Source organism: Teleopsis dalmanni, chromosome 1 (genome assembly GCF_002237135.1).
Source record: "Teleopsis dalmanni isolate 2A chromosome 1, ASM223713v2, whole genome shotgun sequence".
NCBI lineage: Eukaryota > Metazoa > Arthropoda > Insecta > Diptera > Diopsidae > Teleopsis > Teleopsis dalmanni.
The window spans coordinates 156039642-156056585 of record NC_051846.1 but is presented as its reverse complement, the minus strand read 5'-3'; the positions used below and the strand labels follow the sequence as shown (position 1 = coordinate 156056585).

The 16944-nt window shown below is 23.1% G+C and overlaps 1 protein-coding gene across 3 annotated transcripts in view; it reads left to right on the top strand.

The window, feature by feature from the left end:
- The window catches only part of LOC119669508 (carboxypeptidase D), a 41806-nt gene that overhangs the window by 17580 nt on the left and 7282 nt on the right, over nucleotides 1-16944 (top strand). For all 3 annotated transcript variants that reach the window (XM_038079419.1, XM_038079416.1, XM_038079417.1), the window contains 3 exons: nucleotides 9144-9379; nucleotides 10808-11287; nucleotides 11370-11470. In XM_038079419.1, the coding sequence (XP_037935347.1) occupies nucleotides 9144-9379; nucleotides 10808-11287; nucleotides 11370-11470 (817 nt within the window). The remainder of the gene's footprint in view (nucleotides 1-9143; nucleotides 9380-10807; nucleotides 11288-11369; nucleotides 11471-16944) is intronic.

The window sequence follows — 16944 nt, the reverse complement described above, 5'->3', positions numbered from 1 at the left end:
GTTTGTTAAAATTCTTAATCATGCACAATACATGTTCACATATTTTGTTTTTAGGTAAAATCGATAAAAGCAACTTTATTTGAGATATATGCTGGTAGGTTTCATGAATATATACTTTATTCAACAAAATTATATTACGCACATACATAAGCTTCCAAAGCTGTTGTGTGTGATACTCACGCAATGTCAAATGTCAGAGTTTGAATTTTTCAATTTTCCATAGACTTGCTATGATTCCATATCTTAAGCGTGTATCTATAATAAGATTTCATAAAGCCAGACCATTGACTGCTCTTATATCGTAATGAATGAAATAAAATTAGCAAAGAGAGTTTGGTTTATATATGTACGTATGTACTAAAGCATGTATACAAATCTTTTTGCATTGGATTTTATATTTATACAATTCAGACGAATTTTGATTGACACTTTAGAGCTACATACAATTTGCCATTTGAATTTTTGCATGCCTTAAAAATAATTCAAAATGCATGTGCATGTACCAATGTGTAATAAATTAAAAATTAGGAAATACAAGCATTCTACATCTTAAAATAAAACAAATTTCAAGTTTTTGAGTTTCAGTTTAAATAAATAATTAGCTTATTGTACACCACTTTGTCTTTTGAAATGTAAATTCATGTTAACTCGATATACATCGTACTATGAGAAAATGTTATTCAAGACTTAGACCCATGTGCGAATCTTTTTTATTGTTTTATAATTTGTTACTTATTTGTTTATACATATTTATATTTTTTTTCTCAGTTCGCTCATTATGCGAAAAACCAAAACTAAAATGTTAATATTTCTCAACTGCCCTAAATGTAGAAAAACGTAAGAAGTGTGAGTAGTTTTACTGCTTTCTGATTTTAGCATTTGATTTTTTAAAAAATGAAAGTTTTTTTGACTAATTTAGATATAATTGCTCTGATTTCAAATGGGATTTACTGCAAATAAAAATTTATTTTTATAGCTTTAAGCAATTTTGTGACATTTGCAAACTTTCTTATTTGAGTAAACTATGTTAATATTGAATTTGGCAAGAAGTATTCAAAGTTTTTCTTCCCTAAATTTAAAGTGCAATAACTTTAAATTGGTAGATGCTGAAAATTTGTTGATATATATCCAATATCCAAAATGTTGTATATCAAATATAAATTGTGTCCAATATTGTTGTATTATAATGTTGTATATCAAAATAGTATTTTCACTCCATGAAATAGTTGCGGTTTGCTTGAAGCTGCCCAAAGGTTGAGTTATTGGAGGACATACTTTCGATGTACGTATCTACCCATATTAAAATGATGTGATTTAATATTCCTTTTAAAATTGATCTTTTTATTCGTACTTTTAATTTAGTCATTAATATAATCATTTGTTGATAAGTTCTTAGTTACAGCTTCTTATAAATTAAGTTGTAATTATATTCAAATAAGTGGCTACACTCATTCTTTCATCATTTTTATTTAATTTAATTTGAATTACGGTTACCTTATTGTTATTTCGAATGATATAATAGTTAAGTAATAGTGATTAATTGTAATTTTGGTTGAGATGATTAGTTATTAGAAAGCAAAGTAAAATTCCAGAAAAAACACGATATAAATTTCAATTAAACTACGGCGAAATTAAGAATACAATTAAATGGTATTTGAAAAGAAATTAAGGATTAGGAAAAATGGTAGTAATTTTAATCTAACATTGTTACTGCTAATATTTTTTTTAAGATTTTTATGAAGTGAATGATATTGAATTTAATTATAATTTTAATATAGCAAACAATTCTTGTGAATATATTATAGTAAATTTTTTTATTTTTATTATATTGCATACTATGTAAATTATTTGAATCCTATAGTGTAGTATTCAAATTTATGACAATATTAGCATATTAGCGTACTGTACATTGTGTTATACATGAAGGTAAATGATTTAGACATTATTATAATATTAGTTAAGGTAATTATTGCTTTCTGAGAGCATAGTTTCAAATGTCAAGAATATCTTTGCGAATTTAACTTTAAAATTATAACTTATTTTATCCAAAAGTTACTAAGTGTTATAAATCCATACCCTGCGTCTCTTATTTCCAAGTTACTTAAATTTACCTAAATATTAAAATCAAAACTTCATAGTTAATTATAATTTTATGCAGCTAAAACTAGCAATTAAAAAAAATAACAATTACTTTATTAGTTTTTGTTTTAGTTCATTAAAACAGGAAATAATATATTTTTTGAAATAATTAGGTGATGGGCTTAAATCATAAACAGCATACACTTTTCATTTGTGGTTAATTTGCAATTACTCCACTTATTTACTACATTAGTTAAAGAACTTTAGGGGAAGTTTCTAGTACTGACATTTATTTATGTAAGAAAACCAAATCTTAATATATTTTTATAATGATCCTTCAATATAAAATTATTACATTTTTACAGACATTAATTACAATTTATAGTATACTCCACTCTCAAATCAATTCAAAGTAAGTCATATTTAACAAATTATTTATAATATAGTCAATTAACAAATATTGCAAAATAATTTATTAATATTTCTTCCGAGAATATCAATTGGGTATAATAACATTATCAGATTGTTAGTAATTTACTTAATCTATTGGTGATTATAGATTGAGAGTAATAATTTTATTATAAAAGCATGTACGAATATTGATATATTTAATAATATTTTTGATTAACACAGTTTACTATCTTAACTGAATTCAGTAAATATTTCTATAAATATTACTTTATTTGCCATAGCTTAGGGCTCGACACAAGGCAACTTGTTAAACAATTTTAATTCATTGTTGTTTTTCATGATATGATTAACTAATAGTAAATACTATAAATAATTAAAATAATATATTCAGTTCATAATTATTTGGTTACAAATAAGATGATAATAATAGATATTGACATATAACCTTAAACTTGAATGTTTGATTTTCAATAATACTTAAAACAACTAACAATAATTAAAAAATTGTTCGTACGATACAAAAATATTAAATGTCATGCGAGTATAAATTAAATATTCGCATTTAACCATAAATAATAATATTCCAAAATTATTTTTTCTATAGTTTGGAAAATAGTTGCCACTAACAAATAATTGAATTGATTTGATTATTAACGAACTTTCAACGCTGTATTATTCGCTATAATTTCAAATGTCGAAAAAAAAAATAATAATTTATTATTTGAGACTAGAATTATAAAAAATAGTTCTATTGTTTGTTAAATTAACTATAAAATATATGGGGACTTTTTTTAAGAGCAATAGAATTTTTAATAGCTGAAGTATTATTTTTAATTGTCAAATTAATTTGAAAAAAAAAATTAATTCCAAATTTCGTCTTCTATTTTATATATAGAGAGAGTCCTAAATTAATAAAATAATTATTTGAAGTAATTATATAATAAGAAAAAAGATTTTTTGTATTTACTTAACTGTAATAATATAATAAAAATAATAAAATATTATAAATAATATTTTAAAGTTATTATATTTTCAACTATATGTAATATACATTATATGGTAAAAAAATATATTGCAATAATAAGATATAATATCTATATACCATATATTTAACACTCAATTGTATATTTTTTTTTTGTATACATTTCTCAATTAAGCTTTCCTATTTCATTTTTTTTAATTTTGTAGTAACTTATGTGAAAGTTCTCTCTTTATATTAGCTACGGATTTTAGAGATTCATTGTACTATATGTGTAATATAGTGTTTGCTTCTAACTTATTTAATGTATTCAACATTCACTTCATTTATTAAACAATTTAAATTTGGATCCTTTATTTTTATATATCAATTCTCAAAAGAAGTTTTTGGATTTAGTGACATTAAAAATATAATTGTTTATTAATGCGAATACATTTAATTTCAACATTCTCATTTTCTTATCAAGTTTTATTTGTTCGACATTTAATTACATTCTATAACTTTTAATATAAGATTTCTATTTATTTCTAATAAACTACTAAAAATGAATAGTATTTGATATAAATAATTTCACTGCGACTGATTACATTTAAGAATTTATTATTTTTAATAATCAAAACACTCATAATTGTTTTTAACTTATTAATTTCTAAAAATTATCAGAGCTTTAAAATTTTTAATAAACTATTGTTTCATTTTTTTGTATTAGTAGACAGTTATTTAACCTTATCACCTACAATTTATAATTTTTTATTTTTTTTTCATATAACATATTTGCTATTGTTCATTTTAGATAGGAAAAGTTTATAAAATTGTTGCATTAATAATTTTCGTTATGCAGAAACGATGCAGCATCTGTTGCAGTTTCTACAAAAAATGCACATTTTCATTTCATTTTGTAAACAATGAGTTATAAAAGAAAGAAAACAAAGTTTATTGACATATACCTACTCTATAATATTGCATATATATGTACTTTATGCAATTTATATCTATTTATATGTATATATTGTGTGTTTTAAGTTAATAAAAAATGAGGTCAATCGCTTGACTTCTATCGCAAACGGAATGAGTTGCATATATTTAAATAAAATTCTATAAGTGAATGCAGCTTGTCAAAACCAAGTGTCTTAACATAATAATTTTTACAATGTTGATTGCTTTAACATTAAAACTAATAGAACTTAACTCAATCAATTTTATTTAATCTTAGTTTTGAAAAGTTTAAAAATATTTTTTAAATTTGTAAACTGCTGCCGCTTGATCATCTTAAACTATTTATTTTGGTTTTTACTTAGTTTACTTGTAAACCTTGCATACGTTCGAAATGTTTTAACAATTTTTTAGAGATTAAAAATTGTTTTTCACAAAGTTTAATCTGTAAAAAAAAACGTCATAAATAAATAAAACCTCATATTAATTTTGCACATGGACAAACATTGTCGCAGTCGTCACCATAACAAAGTCTATCATTATGATCTGAATTTTAAATATCATATAAAATACAAGAAAAAACCAATATTTCAACATTTCAACATTTAACGTCTTTTAAATTATTTAATAATGCTACAAAATTGTTTTTTTTTGTTAGTATTTTATTGCACAAAAATGCGTACTTTGTTTTTTGTTTTTTTTTGCATCGTGTATATCGCAGTACAAAAATGCTTTTGCGAAATATTTATTTTTTTTTAAATTTTACTGTAATAACTTTAATTGAGTGTGAACTACTAAACTGAGGTTGATTAGCTGTTTGTAAACTTCATAAAACAAAAAAAAAAAAAAATCGGGCTGAAATCAGATTAAAATCGAATTAAACTGAAGAGTATTTTACTATAAAGTCGGTTTACTGTGAAAGTACTATAACATTAATATTAATGCAAATACGTACTAAATTATAATGTCATTTTAACAGTTTTATTAATGTAATAAGCAAATATAAAAAAAAAAAACATATATACTGAATTCCATTGAACCTAGTGAAAAGGCTAAAAATACTTCTTACATTTTTAATAATGTAATAATGTTTTTGGTCCAAATTTGTATATATATATATATATGTTACCCTGAAAACAGCTAGAACGCGTTGTGGTAAAAGAAGAATGCCACAAGACGTTATGATTAGTAACCAAGCGATTTATTACAACAGTATAGCAATATTATGTACTATATTACATTTTAGTATCTAAGAACTGTGTGCTATTAAAAAAAATTAATACTTTAACATGTACTATATGTACAATGCTATAAAACCAAAAATGAATATATAGAAATACACATTGATAGATGAAAATAGTGACTATCGGTGTAGATAAAGTCTAAATATCTTCTTAATTGTTCGTCACTTAAGGGTTACATTAGATGCTATCAAAAACGCATTGTGACATTTCTCTATTTTCACAATGCGTTCTGGTTGTTTTTATAAGTACCATAAAACGAAATTCGTTTTGTTTCCCACAATGTATCGTACGTTTTTTTCGCTCACTGAGCATTTTTGGCTTTAGAGTCTCACATATATGATATTTGTATTATCCTGTGTGATTTATTGTAATTTCTTTCGTTCTGGTATGTAATTATCAATTTATTGTCCATGCAACTCTAGAATTGCAACTCATTTATGGTGTTGCTAATCTAATTCTCTCAATTTCTCAATGTTTATTACGTTATCAATTTTATTTATTTTCTATTTCTTATCTCTGCACTTTTCCTAACGTGATTTAAATAAATGCTTTTTTGTGTTAGCATAGATTTTTTAAATAACAAATAAAAATTTCGGTATTTTTTATACCAGAAATGTAAATGCCATTAAAATTTGCTACATTTAATTTTTGTTCCTTAAAACTATTCTTACTTTGATTTATAAAAAAGCTGTTCTCAATAGAAATGATGTAAAAAATAGATTTTATTATCGCATAAGTGCCAGTTTTAAAATCCAAACATAACCCGTTACAAAAGCGGTCGGATAAATTGCGAGTAGAGCTAAACAGTATGGTAAATACATAAGTAAATAAACAAATTCCCAATTTAGTATATAACTATTTAGATATTAAGTTTGGACCTGTTATTCCTTATAAAGCTAATAAAAATCACTATATATTTTATTTTTGAACTCGTAGTGTTCTTGAATTTTCCAAATAATTTCAGAGATAGAATTCTAATCAAATGAATTAACGAATCAACGAATGGCAGTTACAGATTGAATTAAAAATTTAAATAGTAACTCAAAATAAAGAATCAAGAAAAACAAATGTGTTTAACATTTTGAATATAAACATATTTAAAGTGTATATTATTATACTTTACACTTTCCTATTTTTAATTTTTTATTGAAATATGCAGTTAACTCATTGAAATTGTGAACACGTAGTCTCCCAAAGGATTTAAGCAAACCTAACGTGGTTTTCTTAAGAACTTCTAATGCTAATATGGTTATTCACCAAGTATTTGCCTAGTGTTGTAAATCAAGCTATTTTTTCAACCAAAAAAAATCAAGATTTCTTATGCCTCTAGTTTTACTTTTAATTCAGGTTTTATTTGAATTAAATTAAATTGGAAAGAAAACGTACAATACCAATCTTGAGATGGTAATTTTTGCAGTAAATCGGTGATATATTTGTATGTAATATGTATAAAGTACATATGTCACTCAAAGCCTCAGTTTTATTAAATTAAAAATTATTTGCAAATTATACTACTTCAAAAAACTATAGATTAAAAAAGCATTTCATGATCTCATTAAGTATTATATTTTAAAGTGCTTCACTAAGAGTTTTTCAATTTAATTTTAAAATATATTTATCATCATTTAATTTATTTAATTATATCTTGAAATAAATATAAAAATTCAATTAAAAAGTGCAAGTGCAAATATTCTGATAGTAAAATTAAGAACTCAATTGTTATTGAATTATTACAATATTGAGTAATCAATTAAATCGTTTATGAACAAAGGACACTGTTATTTATTAAATCAATAAATTGATTTTCACAAAAATTTTTATTATGAATTGATTATTATTTTTTCTTTGTTAAAAAGAAAATTGATTTTTCAAAAGTCACAAAAGAGTGCTTTACTTGTCATTCTTGTATCAACTTCGTTTGAAATTGGTAAAAGATTGATTTAGATATTTTATTATTCTCCTATAATTCTATTTCTGCTTATAATTGAGTCCAACAGAGTGAGTAACCACCTTGAAACACTATAATCTCTTGAGAAATAAAAAAGGAAAAAAAAATTAAAGAGGGATAGAAGGGTTAATCTTTTTGCCAGTAAGACTTATTTCTTTATTGATTTAGACGAAGTCTACCTAATAATATAAATATCTATAATTCCAAGATCAGATCTAATTATTTCGAAGACCACTGATGATGGGTATTTCAATTAAATTCTAAAATTCAAAAATTAATTACCAAAAATTCAATTAATGAAAATAATATACAATGAATTTATGTTGTTGTGTTCACTACTGTTCGAAAAACCTATCTTTAATTCTGCAATATTTTTGTGATATCATTAGATCAAATTCAATATATTAAAAATTATTATCATAAAAAGAGAAGAATACTTTTTTATATAATATAACAGATAAAAAAGAGATTCCATAGTTGTAAAAACCTAATTATTTTTTTATATGGTATTTCAAAAAATATATTTTAAGTTTTTATGTTCAAAAAAGTCATACCTGTATATATATAAATAATTTATTTAATATTTGTTTTATAAGTAATCATTATTTAATATTAAATAATTTTATATAGGAACAAAATAATTAATTTAAAAAAATCAGATTAAATTTAAAAGAGTTTTAATTGCTTTCTTTACAATATCTCTATAATAAATATAAATTCTTTGTTGTTCGATAAAGTCAACATCTAATTAATTCATTAATATTTATTGGTGTATATAAATTTGATGATTGTATTATTTAAGTGAACTCGGAAACCTATAAGCTTCACAATTAATTGTATTGTAAAAAGTAAAACTAAATAAATAAACATATTCGTTAACAATTACGCCAGTTTGTGCGTTTCATATTCAATAGTTTTACTTATTCCAAGTAACTAATTTATTTGTCAATTTCACTTTTGAAACATGAAATGCGTTTAATGTAATTTAAGCAATGACTGGCACGATATACTTACGTATATAAATAGCTTGTCGAAACGTTTTGTAATAAATGTACATTAAATCATATTTCCTGTGAAATATCATAAACATAAATAAAGTTATAATTAATAACGTTAGGTAAAGGTCTATTTGACCTTAGATATAGACAGAGTGCGTCTATTTGATGCGTAATTTTGTGATAATACTAACACCTTTTTATTTATTAACAAAATAATAAAAAAATGCATTAATAACATATCCGAAAATTAGTGATTGATTTGTGCATAAATTAATTAGATAAGTTACTTTTTAAAAATATCTAACTGAACCGAATCCACCTACACTCGTTGCATACGTAATATGTGTAGACTTATCAATTTCCTGAAAAACAGTTGAAAGCGTAAATTTAAATATAATATTTACTTCGAATGACGCACAAACACCCAAAATTGTTACTGATGCCTATTTTCTATTTGATTACTGATGTGTGTTGCCAATTTGGTTTAATAAAAATAGTCGTAATTTGCTGCTTCTCATACCTCAAATGTGAAATTCATTATCTCTTTTCAGGAGGGAAATTGTGAATCTCTTCCCAAATACATTGGACGCACTAATGCCGCTGGCGTTGATTTGAATCGTGATTTTCCTGATCGGCTAGAAAATGAACAAGTTATACAATTGCGTTCACAAACCCGTCAACCAGAAACTGCGGCAATCATTGAATGGATTGCCAGTAAGCCATTTGTGTTATCAGCTAATTTTCATGGTGGTGCCGTAGTTGCAAGTTATCCATATGATAACTCTATGTAAGTTCCTATCAAATATCGAATTTATGTATTTATGTATATTAATAAGTTGTAATGACGTAAGTTCACGTTTTAGAAAGTGTAACTGAATGTACGCGTTCATACGAGTATATTCGTAAAATTTGTAAAAACAGCTACAGAAATGAATAAATGGTTCAGTAGAGTAACTTTGCAAACAATATACAAATGTTCAAAATTAGCATAGATACTATAATGTATTAAATTTTTTTTTTAATATTATTAAAAGCAAATTTATTAGAATATTAAGACTAATAAGCTTACATTAACTAAACTAAATCACTAAACCAAACTACCACCCTAAATTACATTAGGGTGGCCCTCAGTTGTAAGGGAAATTTTTTTTTTTGTGATAAGATTGATTATATCATTTCCTAAGAGCTAGTACAACGATAAAATATGCACGTCCTAAATTAATTTTAGAGCGTTTCGAAAGGTCCTTGAAAGTAGTATATATCGAATTTATACAATTTTGAAACGAGGAACATAATTTCTTAATAATTTTCAGTTGCTTGGAAGGTTTCAAAGATATGGGCTGTAAGAAATGAAAATTTATCAAATACTTTGAACAAATACTTTGATTTATTAACTACTTGCCTGTGTAAGGAATTACATATGATTATTACATAAATATGATAGGTAATTCTTTTGTCCAAAAATAAAAACAAATCGTATAAAGGGATGTAAAATTACAATATATATTTTTAGAATAAAAAGCAAACATTAAGTATAGTTAAGTAACCTTTATTCTAGGTTTGTTGTCTTTAAAAAATTCTATTTATACCAATTGTTTTTTAAAACCAACTTAACCAACTGAATATACTTTAAGGTGAATATTTAAATTCCTAAATTAATATTGTAAATTTTGAATTTATTTCAAAAAACAATTGTTATAAACATTTAACAAATTGTTTAATTCATTTTTATTTGTAGTATAAATTCATTAATATATATCTTTTATTCAGTAAAAGTACATAAATAAAAGTTGAAATAATATTGATTTAGAAATGTATTGCTCTCTTAGTTATTCGAACTATTATGGCATATGTATTTTATGTAAAATGTTTTTAAATATTGCTTTAAAATCATTATTTTATGTAACTAATGCCCAACGCAGATGATATATTTTTTTTGTAAAAATATACTATAATTTTGAGGAAACCGCAAAACTTCAGCTGATTGAAATTTATGGAACTGTGGATATCATTGCCGTTACGTTTTGCGGTTGTTGTCTGCAGTGGACATAATATAAAAGTCATTACAATTTAATTCAAAAAGTACATAAATTACAATACATACTACTTGTAACTGAAAATTTAAAATAACATTTATATATAATGCATATTTTTCCCTTCACTTTAATTTTTAACGCATGTGCAACAAATGCCAAATGTAAATGTTGGCTTGTAGTGCTCATCATGAATGTTGTGAAGAGAGCCTAACTCCAGATGATCGCGTATTTAAGCTGATGGCGCATACATATGCTGATAATCATCCGATTATGCGTCAGGGCAATAATTGCAATGACAGCTTCTCAGGCGGCATAACGAATGGAGCAAACTGGTACGAACTGAATGGTGGCATGCAAGATTTTAATTATGCGTTCACAAATTGCTTTGAACTTACAATTGAGTTGAGCTGTTGCAAATATCCATTGGCATCGACACTACCAACCGAATGGGCACGTAATAAGCATAGTTTGTTACAATTGCTAAAATTGGCTCATATTGGTGTCAAGGGTATTATAAAAGATGCTAGCGGTTATCCAATACAAGATGCTACAGTTGTAGTATCCGGTTTAGAGGATAAACCAATACGTACAACTCGACGCGGTGAATATTGGCGTATGTTGACACCAGGCATTTATAATATACAAGCTCAAGCATTTGGGTCAGTACTATTTATGTAAAAAATACTAATACTAATTTTAATTCATGAACTTTATATTTTATTACATATATTTTATTTTTAGATATCAAGCCAGCGTTCCTCAACAGATTCAAATTACTAATGATAACACTGAAGCTCTTCGCATCGACTTCACATTACTACCAACTGAAAATAATTATGATGGTATAAGCAGTTTTTACAGTTCATATTTTTATAGACAGTAAAATATTTCGAGATTAATTTTATTCTTAAAATAATAGTATTTATTCATTGCAATCCTTATGTAGATTTTCACACACCTTTCTCACAACAATAAAATACATTAATTCATTTGAATGAAAAAAAAAAAAAAGAATTGTCAAAATTTAATCATATTTAAACATATTTAATATGCTTAACTTAACTTCACTAAACTAGTACTGAAATCACACTAACTCCACACTCACTATAACCATTACTCACTACTCACTATGAGCATTTAAATATCATATATCCACACAATATATATATGCTTCCGTAATAAATGCACCTTAACATTTTAGACAGTTTGCAGTGCAATCCCATGTCACTCCAATATTCACTTGCACATAAAACATATTCATCTCTAAGTATCCGTTTATGTTAGGCACAATTTATGTTCTCTTCACTATTCCAAATGCAATTGGTACTGTGCATTGGCACTAAATATTATACCATCACATAAATTGGTGTTTTAGACATTTTGCCAAATATCTATGTATCTATATATAATATATATGAATTATCATTTAAATTTAATGAAAATTGTTTTGTTATTATGTGTGTGTGTTTGTTGCGTGTATAAATATATAAATAAATAAAGAAATCTTATATATCTTTTGTGCAGTCTTCTTTTCTATTGTTTAAATTGTTTTAATTCTATATACATATATATTGTTTTTAATTTACTTTTTAAAGGATCTCATTTTATTTTACGAATCGTTGCTTATAAGTTATTTAAATAAATATTTATGTTTTTTAATACTAGGTTCAAAGTTTTAGTTTCTTTATAAACATCTTAATGATGGTTGAATTCTGTTTTATAAGATTTTATGTCTTAAAATTGCTTAAATCTAGTCCTTTTAAAGGTATGTATTTAAAAATTAGTGTAATAATGTAATGAGGAGACTATTTATAATTTATATTTTAAGTGCACTTTTTAAAGTATCTAATCAATTTATAAAAGACCTATCAACCACAGGTTACTATTTTCATTTTTTTACTGTTTTAAAAAAAAATATATTGAAATCATTTAATTATTATTTTTATAAAGATATAAAATATAAAATGTAATTTATTTATAAATTAATTGAATTGTAATAGAATGCTGTTAGTTATTATAATTTATTAATTTCTAAATAATGAGCTAAAACTCGATTTTAAAATTAGAAAGAAATCTATAGAATCGTTGCCTTGACTTCAGTTTAACGAGATTTTTTTTACTTTAAGCTATTTATATATATTAAATCCGTAATATATGATTTAATGAAACCTATTTGCCTTCTCTATGTGTTGCCTGAACCTTTGGGTTTCTGCTTCGTTAATATATAATAATTTTCTTAGTGATATGAAAAAAAATATTACTATTTTATTTTTCGAGCCATTATTTTATTAGTAGTTGGACGTTGGTTGGTTCTGTACTAATACTCAGTATTAGATATAGTGTTAGTTCAGAATAACCATATGATGCGGCGAAAATTCGGTTGACAAAACATTTCAGAAGTTGGACACTGTTTGCGATTATAAAGCTATTAATAGTATACATATTATATAAGAAATGAATCCATATTAAATATTTTCACATAGTTTTCTCAAAATACTTTTGTACTAAAAAATTAACAACAGTTATAATAAATCATTTTAAACTTTTTTTTAAAATTTTAACTTTATAATATATGATACAGTCAAGCTGAAGGCCAAACCAGCTATAGGTGAATTTAATTATGTAATTGAATTTGAATAATTATAATTAAAAGCATATATCTATATATTTAATAGTCGGTATAGAAATAGAAAAAATAGAAATTTAAATCAGTAATGTAGAAAATTTGAATTACTTTATTGCTAAATGAATTATGATTGAACTTTAAAAGTTACGATTACGTTTAAGAAAAATTATTTGATAACAAATTAAGTTTTTGAGCTAATGATTAGTCTACATAAGAACTAGAGATATACAGATGCAAATTTATACAATAATATAAAATAATTTAAATATTAGGCCTTTAAATATGTGTAAAGTATTTATTATATATATATAATATTTGCCATCATTTTTCATTTAAGATGATGATAAAATACTTCATTTCATTGTTAGTATTTTAATAGCACAAAAATACTGTCTTTATTTAGTATTCTGTAATAACAAATAAGAATTTTAAATGTATTATAACTCCATTTTTATATATTATATAGAGATTCTGTAGATGTTTAGTATCCTGAGCAAATGCTTAAGATCACTGTAATAACCTATTAGTTCATAATATAATTAGTTGTGATAGGTATTAATTTTTGAAGATTTCTTCTATAAATTTAATTCTTCTGAAATCCGTAAAGGATTGAATAAACATACAGCAGTTTCTTATATTGTATTTGTATCCATACTACATCAACTTTTAAGTATATTGTACAGATATAAATAAAATTTATATAAAAACTTGATAAATTTGCTTTAATATATATATATAGCATTACATGTTGAAATAAACTATAATAACTTTGTAGCATTTCTACTCTAAGAGGAATATTTATTTATTTAATGCGTTTGAAATTTTTTAATAGTAAACGATTTATAACATTTTACTGTATACAATCAGTATGTTATATATTTTTTAAAAATAAGTCATATTCATATTAAATTATAATTAGCAAAAATTTAGTTATTTTTTAATAATTTGATTTAGAAATTTAAAATTTATTAAGAATCAACAAAATATATAATGTTATTAAAGTTAACAGTTCAACTGCATTAAAAATTTTTATAAATAACTTTAATTGTTAATTATAATAATTGCTTTATGTACCAAAAGATGTAAAATTAAAATCGCTTAGTATAATTTTTAAAATATCAAAAAGAAGACTTTTCCTTGAAACAAAATCAAATATTTAAAAAGACCTTATATATAATTTCTTATATGTATATATTGTATGCATTATAAAGGAATTAATTTAAATATTAAAGACGTCTTTAGCTTGAAAGAAAAAAATATTATTAATACAACAGAATCGTTATTACTGTTTTTATTCTGCCATTAGATCAATTTACGGAAAAAGTATAAGTTTATAAAATTATAAAAACATAAAAGCGGTTAGAGACAACCATAACAACAAACCGTACAACTGCTATTTGGTCTACTAGCTACAATAGATAAATTAATTACTATACTTCTCTAAAATTTAGCTTTGATAAGATATGTATGTAAAGTCAATCTTTTTTAACTGAAACTTAACTAAATAACATTTATCACGTTAAGGCAATGATTTTGGGCTTTTCTACTGGAACTGTTACTATAAGAGTTACTATTGACTTTATCAAATGTTGTATTTCAATTATTTCATGCATCTTAGGTTATTATTATTGTCTAGTTTAATAGACTAGAAATAGACTATTCATATATATTCAATATTCTTTAGCTTCAATGAAATAAAATATAAGATTTTTATAATAACTATACCAAAAATAAATATTTATTTTATGTATAAATCAATGCATATACTTTTTTTGAAATATAATACTATATATATAACAGGTGTATAACAGCGGTTTAACAATGAAAATAAAAATAATAAAAGTAATATTATTATTATATTATCTGAAGTAAATAAAAAAACTTGATATGAGTAGTATTAATAATAAAAAATTTTGCAAACTATAGCAGACAAATTTCTTTTTGGTTCAATATATTATATAAATATTTTTTAATGAAAGCTTAAGAAAGTAAAGTTTAAGTTTATTTTATATACTTCTAATTAATTGATGGCTATTGTAAATGGAATCTATTTTTTTAATAATTTAATTTAAGAAAAACTATTTCACTTTATTAGTATACATATATTATATATAGTTTTTCATTTTTTTAAAATAAATAAATTTTATTTTAAATTTTTGTTTAAGCTGTGTTATGAAAATATATAAGATACATATTTTATTAAAATGATGTTTAATTTATTGTTATTATTATAGTATTTTAAATAAAAATTAATTTATTATTTTCTTCATAATTTATAGAATTAATCTCTTTTCTTATTATTTAATAATATTATTTTTATTTTCTGTTTGTTAAAAAAGACTTGTAATGTAGTGTTAAATAAATATCTATTTGAATGGTTTTCTTTTTATTTTATATATAGATAATACTTTATAAATTTTATTTTTCTCTTTATTAATTTTATTGGTATTTATAAATTTGTTGTTATAACTTCTAAAAACCGTCTGCAATGTAATGGAATATAAATGCCTCTAAGCTACAAATATAAAGAACAATTGATAATGATAATATTAATAATGATGATAATGATAAATGTATAATTTTTAACAAAATTTAAGATTTATTACTTTTTTTTTGTTCATTAACATAGCTTTTTTTTCTAATACATCACTTTTCTTATTTTTTCGTGGTTATTGTTATTATTTTGAAACGTTGTGTTATGCAATGCAGATAGCTACGATGTCAGTTTTAAAACCTATCCGTATGATGGATTTTGTTTCATAAATATTAAGTATATATTTGAAAATATGTTGCTTTAGTAAGTCTTATTATAGTATATATAATAAATGTTTTAATGACCTACAATATTGTCTTCTATCTCTCAAAATTATATCATAAAAAATTTGTTACCAATGCACAGATATACTATAAGTTCTACAGTCTCTTCACAATTCAACTTACACTAATCACTTAAAATACATACATATACTAATATTTATAATCACTTTATAATATCATTATAAATGTTGTTTATACTTAAAAAATATCTTTAAAATATACTACTAGTCATTTATAATATTGTTAAGATAATATATATAAATAAAATAAATAGAAAAAATATTATCAGCAAATATTAATCAAATTATATAATATATATAAAATATAATTATTATATCTTAATATTGTACAATTATAATTAATTTCATTTATTATATGTTACTGTAGCACAAATTGATAAAGAACTTATAAATATATTTTACTATATATATCTAAAATTTGTATTGTATTTTATATTTAATTTAAAATAAGTTATTGTAAAAAAAATATGAACATAAATATATTAATCAACAATTTAAACCAATTATTATATATTAAATTTTATCGATTAAATAAAATAAAAAGAAATCTTTAACAACTCGCAAGTTGTGGATTTTTTAATTAATTACTATTTTCGTTACCTATATAAAAATTTATTTTAAATAAAAATGAGTTTTATCCACTGTAGTTTTGAGAACTAATTGCAACAATTTAAATTATTTGTGGTTTTTACGAAACATATTTATTAATACGTTTTATTTTTTATCATTTAATTTGGTTTGGAAAAAGTTTCATTGGTTCGCTTCCATATAGTTTTGACATTATTTTGGTTTTGGTTGGAGTTGCATATAATCATATCATTTTATTTTATATTAAAATAATTAAATATCTAAA